This window comes from Cicer arietinum, chromosome 3 (genome assembly GCF_000331145.2).
Source record: "Cicer arietinum cultivar CDC Frontier isolate Library 1 chromosome 3, Cicar.CDCFrontier_v2.0, whole genome shotgun sequence".
Classification (NCBI taxonomy): Eukaryota; Viridiplantae; Streptophyta; class Magnoliopsida; order Fabales; family Fabaceae; genus Cicer; species Cicer arietinum.
This window is the reverse complement of record NC_021162.2, coordinates 73,550,290-73,556,652: the sequence shown is the minus strand read 5'-3', so window position 1 is coordinate 73,556,652 and position 6,363 is coordinate 73,550,290. Positions and strand designations below refer to the sequence as shown.

At 32.7% G+C, this 6,363-nt stretch overlaps 2 protein-coding genes across 3 annotated transcripts in view; one reads left to right on the top strand and one right to left on the bottom strand.

The window, feature by feature from the left end:
• The window catches only part of LOC101500939 (probable glutamyl endopeptidase, chloroplastic), a 7,032-nt gene extending 3,871 nt beyond the window's left edge, over positions 1 to 3,161 (bottom strand). Inside the window, exons 1-3 of one of the 2 annotated variants that reach the window (XM_004494368.4) lie at positions 2,724 to 3,161; positions 942 to 1,920; positions 7 to 75 (exon numbers count right to left, since the gene is read on the bottom strand). In XM_004494368.4, coding sequence (XP_004494425.1) covers positions 7 to 75; positions 942 to 1,920; positions 2,724 to 2,994 — 1,319 coding nt within the window. In that variant the 5' untranslated portion in view covers positions 2,995 to 3,161. Of the gene's footprint in view, positions 1 to 6; positions 76 to 941; positions 1,930 to 2,723 lie in introns of both variants that reach the window. The other variant, XM_004494367.4, reaches the window with a different exon arrangement.
• A 2,307-nt stretch (positions 3,162 to 5,468) lies between these two features.
• Positions 5,469 to 6,064, top strand: LOC101500634 (calvin cycle protein CP12-2, chloroplastic-like). Its single transcript, XM_004494366.4, has one exon. It carries the CDS (start codon positions 5,557 to 5,559, stop codon positions 5,926 to 5,928), a length of 372 nt encoding a protein of 123 aa, XP_004494423.1. The 5' UTR covers positions 5,469 to 5,556; the 3' UTR covers positions 5,929 to 6,064.
• The last annotated feature ends 299 nt before the right edge of the window (positions 6,065 to 6,363 follow it).

Genomic DNA, 6,363 nt, shown 5'->3' with positions numbered 1-6,363 from the left:
TCAGCAGGCTGTGAGTAGATTATATCACGGGGAGAAATTTCCACTTTTGCATCGCCTCCATCTTGAGTTTCTACCCTAAAGACCTCAAATGGAGCAATTTCAACAGAAAGAAATCACAAAGAAATAGACATATAAAAAATGGGACTAACAAAACAATATAGAAATGCAAGGACAGACCTATCTTACGTAAAATAAAGGAAATATCTAGTCTGACTGTGAAAGAAACGTTACATTATGAGAAGTGCAAAGGATGAGAAAACCCAAACCAACCATAAAAGGGTAAAGAAAATGAGATAAGCCAGTTGAAGAAAAGAACAGTAGGTAATCCAGCATTGGCTTGCCAATTGCAATGAGTACTTCAGTAAAAGAAAATAACCTAAAACTAGAGTTGAAATGCCTAAACATAATATTCCACGAGAACAGACTCCAATTACTGTGATGCAAGATCAACAACCTCCATGTTCTTCAAGCAGAGGAGGATAGGATGTGAAAATACTTTCCTATAATCATATGTACACAACTATAAACAGTATAATACAATACTTATACACTCAACCAAAGATAATAAAAAAACTCCACAATAATAACTTATAGATCCAGTCTGTGTTTTGTATCCTTCAAGTGAATAACATATGTGTGTATGGATACATGCATACAGGCATGCTTCCTTGTACACTGAATGATTGCTCTTATAAACTGCATGCTAAGTACTATTACATGCCAAGGAACTTCATTATCAAAACACTCTTAGGAAGTTTAAGTTTTCAAACACTTAAAAAGTGAGAAAAAATAATAAAAGCAATTTCTACTGCATATATAAAAATGTCTAAATTAAAAAAAGAATGCATGCTTTGTAAGCTTACTTAAGTTATAGTAATTTGTAATGTTGCCATTAAAATATGCCTAAGAGGAAATATAAATTAAAAAACTCAGATCTATACCAGTAAAGTGTAGATGGCTTATCAGCTCTCCAATTAATAGAACGCATCCCTTTTCGCACACTACTGGATGTAATTGGAATGTCTTCGGCAAGGGGCAAGTCACAAAGCTCCCTGATAAATTTTCCATCAGCACTCCATAACTCTACCTTCTTTGGAAATCGTCCACAAGGTACAATATAAGAGTATGGCCTGTGCATCGAACTAATCATAATATATTTCTCGTCTGGGGAAGGGTCCATAGAGGTATAAACAGCTGGTGGTCCAAAATCCTTTATAGTACCATCCAAAGATGCTAAAACAAGCTGAGAGGTCGCATAGTAGTCAAACAAATCTTCATCATACTCATCCTTCAGCAAATCCTGGAACGTTCTTACTTGAACAATATTTTTCTGCTCATTAGATTGGATTTTCGGGCCACCGGGTACCAAAGGTTTCTTTGGTGGAGCTCCACGTGATAATGGAATGGTGCAAACTAACAATGTAGAGTTATCTACCCAAACATAGTTGTCAAAAACTGCATTCAAATGTACATCAGGTGACTGAAACAAAGGTCTAGCTTTCCCTGTTTCCACATCTGCAACCCATACTCTGAGTTTACTACTATTGTTGTCCTCCTCATTCACACGAATGCTGAAGGATAAATGTCGAGCATCAGGTGACCAAGTAACAAAATTTATCTTCGCACCTTCAGGGAAACCATGTATCTCAACCTCCGGTCCTAATGTACCATCAGGAAGAATTTGATGGATCCCTAAACCAGTGTAGAATGACATGCGACTCCTTGAATTGCAGTATCCATCTATACGTAAGCCGGCCAACTTTTCCTCTGGCCTAGCTAATTCGGTCAATGGAGGTAAAGATCTTCGCTTGAGAAAAATAATTTTGTCTCTATGTGGTGAAAAGGATAGTGCAGGAACAGGTGGAGCATCTACGATGTCCCTAATCTCAGGTGGAGGAACACGATACCCTACTCCTAAAGCTGAATCATCTAACATTAATAAACCAAAACATGCATCAGTAATGTAATCTAAACATTAAAGTATCTGATTGTTCTATTTCAATCATAAGCTATCAAAATACTAAATACTAAACATTAGAACTAATAAGTATATAACTGAAAATGATAAGAAACTATTCACTTAGCCTGTTTGGCTCCACTTTTGGAGCATGCAAAATTGAATCTAGAGGTCTAGAATTAATGTTGACATGTTTAGTTGTATCGAGTAAAATTGGCTTTGCCTCCATAATTCATTCTGAATTGAAGCTAGAATTTGTAACTTTTGCCTTGGATTTATCACTCAACTGACTTTGGTGTGAATGTATCTAAACATAAATCATTTTATATTCAACTCACTTTTAGTCAAAATCAATTTTTGTTGCCATAAACCAAACACAAACTTATGCAAACTTTTCAGGAGCTTAAACTTTACACGTGCGAATGCAAAACTCTACACTGAGTAAAAAGAAGGCGAAAAATCATCCAATTAATAAACTATTTCATTAGCGGTTAAAGATCTAAACTACTTCAAAATAAGTTAATCAATCATCAATACAGATAATCGTGCGTTAATTATTGGTTTTCTAGTAAGATGGAAAACGAAGCAAGAATATTATTTGCACAATATCGCGAAGAAAGATGATAGATTGAATTACTGAGAAAATCAGCGGCGTTGATATTATTTTTCATTTCACACGGTATATATAAGGAAAATCCAATCAAGTCGTTAATTATGCACACACAAAAAATGTGCCTAACGGTGGAGATACGCATAGTGAGCTAACCTTCGTAATCAGTGGAAGAATCGGCGGTGGAATAGGAAGAAACGGAACCATTGGAGGTTCCGCCGGCGCTATTTTCAGCAGGCACAGCGGCGAGAGGTGCTAGATGGTGAAATCTCGAGGTGGACATGGAGGTGAAGTTCGGGGAGGTTCGGCGACGGAGAGTGAGGATGAGGGGAGGAGCGAGAGGGAGGAGAGAGGGGTTTGAAGGGAGAGATAATGGAGAAGAAAGGGTGAAGAGGGTGAGGCGATGATATAGTTTGTGAAGCCGCATCTTCTTTTTTTCTGATAAAATAATTTTATTCTATTCTATTCCTCCTCTTTGATATTTTTTTTCTCTACGGCAGTCCCTGTGCTACTAGTATTAACGTCCCTCATATCTAAGGACACTAAATTACAAGAATTACAAAATAATTGTAATGAAATAAACTAAAGTATGAGCATAAATAGTCAACTATAGCATAATGGAGGTTAGAGAGCAATAGAGTTCATTGGTATTGCATGTTGTAATTCAAAATGTATACATTACGATACTATATAGTCCTATTAGACTCAAATCTTACTAGTATTGAAGTTTTGCTTGATAAAGACTTAAAAGGGAGCTTATTCTCTTATAGTCATAGTCACGACTTAACTTGGTTTTTTAATTTTTTCTTTATATTAAAAAAAGTAAAGTAATTCACCGATAGAAGTTATAAATCTTAAAGAACTTGAAAGGTTAAAAGGAAATAGACATGTCTCGAATCTTTTGTAGGCATTTTTTCTATTTTTATTTAGGAACTCATCATCCCATTTTTTACATTTTTTTTTTTTGTTCTTATCATTCTCACCTCAAAACCATCCTTTATCGTCACTGATTTTAACAGATTCATAGAAGTATATTGAGAAATTGACTAAACTATGCCTAATCGCATCTCCGTCTACAGTCATGATAGGACACCGTTTATAGGTATGACGACATACTCGATACCAAAACTTGATCCACCAAATCTACTACTTGAGTCTTTGGGTATGCATGTTACTCTAAATTTTATATCTGCTCCACCCCATGATATTCGACTTTGATTTGTGCTTCTCCAAAACTATCAAATGGTACCCATACTTTAATTGAATTGTTTTGAACATCGATAAATTAACTAAAAAATTATTTCTCATATTAGTTAATTAAAATATTTTTCATCGATCAATCAATTAATTAAAAAATATTTATTGAATTAGTTAGTTAAAAAATAATATGTATTTTATCATGTATTTTTTTACATTAAAATTTGAAGAAAAAAATTATAATACATTATTTATAATTTTCGTCAATCATGATAAGTAATAAAGTAAAAGTAAAGTATTGTTTATCACAAAGATTGATGTGACTAAGTTTTAAGGGTAATGTTATTTGAACATCACTCTTAAATACGTAAATATAATATCGTATAAAATACAATGAAGTCAAGATTTGTTTTTCATCAAATATTATATTATTGTATTTGTGTCAAGTTTTGTATTTTAATAACTATTACTCAAGTTCTAAATATAAGAAATAATGAGAGAAATTTTATATACAATATTTTTTGAATGAATTTTCATGATGCTGCAACGTGTTATAGTATTTATGAGATCATGTGAGGTTTTCAACTCAATTATCATACATATTTTTAAATGCACTAATGTAATTATTATATTCATGTGCACGTCCAATAATGCAATATTAATGACATAAAATTTTTTTATCGAGTTAAATGTTATTTATAAACATTTAACATCAATATATTTTTAATAGTAGTGTGTCTTTTGAATTAATGTCTTCTACACAAAAATTTGAAGAAAAATCAAATATAATAATTAAAATTTATGATTTAAATGTAAGCAAGACAACTTTTCACATCCATCAATTAGTTAAAAAAACTTATTTCTTTAATCAATTAGTTAACAAAGGATCATGTACTTCATTAGCTATATGTCTCTTAATTTAATGTTTATCACATCAAAATTTGAAGAAAAATAAAAAACATTAATTATAATTTACGGTTTAAATTATACGCAAGATAATTATTGGTCATTAATCAATTAATTAAAAAATAATATTTCTCAAATTAACTAATTAAAAAATAAATATATATTTTATAAATAATGTATCTGTTGAATATCTATATATAAATCACGAAAAAATTATATTAATTTATTATAAAATCTATAGTCGAGACAATTATCGACTTACAGAATAATCCTTACTCGTGTGACGCATGCAAAAAGTATGCATAATTTACTAGTTTTATATGATGAAAAACATCCAAACATTAATTGATTTTAATTATTATTTAAAAAATATATCTAAACATACATAATTTTACAATCACCTTACTTCTTGAAGTAAAATCAATTTTATAAAGTAAATTATTTAAAATCGTTTTTTATCATCTTGAAATTGAGAAATACCCAATAGAACGGGTGTATTATCCTCAATAATTTTCAATGCTCTGGAATGAAAATATAATATAAAGTTAACAACTCATTTTAAAAAATAAAACGAATAATACTCATTTTAATAAATCATAAACTATTAAAATAATAATTATTAGTGTTCTTTATTTGTCAATTTTAGAGCCATATTAATAATTTATTTAAAAATATAGTGTTATTTGTGAGAAAATATATGTGTGATTACACGTGGGATATCATAATTGGTTGCAAGCAGATAAGAAATATGCGTACATAAATGAGCATGAACTTCAGTATATATCGTAGAAATCTCTTCACTATGATCTCGATCTTCATCATATCCAACAAGTATTAATCATCATAAAACAAACCTCCCCCAAATACAGAAAAACGAATCCAACGCATGGCTACAATTGGTACTCTAAACCTTTCGAACCCCAAGCTTCTCATCAACTCATCCAAATTTCCCCAAGCCATCAAACTATCGTCGGCGTCGCCACTCGGCTTAACCGGATCGGGTGGGATGAGGAAATTCCGAGCCGTTCGCGCTGCACCGGATAAAATATCGGAGAAGGTAGAAGAGAGCATAAAGAATGCCCAAGAGACGTGTGCTGGTGATCCGACTAGCGGCGAATGCGTTGCGGCGTGGGATGAGGTGGAGGAACTGAGCGCTGCGGCGAGTCATGCGAGGGATAAGAAGAAGGATTCTGATCCATTGGAGGATTACTGTAAGGATAACCCGGAGACTCTTGAGTGCAAAACTTTTGATGATTGATTCATATGATCAGTATCAGACTTTGATTGAGCACTCCACTTATTATTGTGTCTATCTTTATGCATATGTTTATCTTACCATCCTATTAATATAGATTCTTAGTAATTAATTAATTAAATTATGTCTTAATGATCAACTAGCACTTGTTTTAATTTTTGTGAACTTCGTGATCATAAGGAACATTAGTACATTATGAAATGCATAGTTGGAGGGGGTGACAGGTAAGAAATTAATGCATACTCTAGAGATGATAATTGTCGAGGCGGTGTGCTGCTGCGGTACTTGCAACGAGATTCACGGATTACCGTATAATCTTGATCATACGGTGATCATCTAGGCTACATTGCACCTATAAGGACCTATGCTGAAGCTGAAGCAGTGTGTAGTGACTTGTTGGGTCAAGGCCCAAATCGCGCACGCAATAGGGTATGTTGG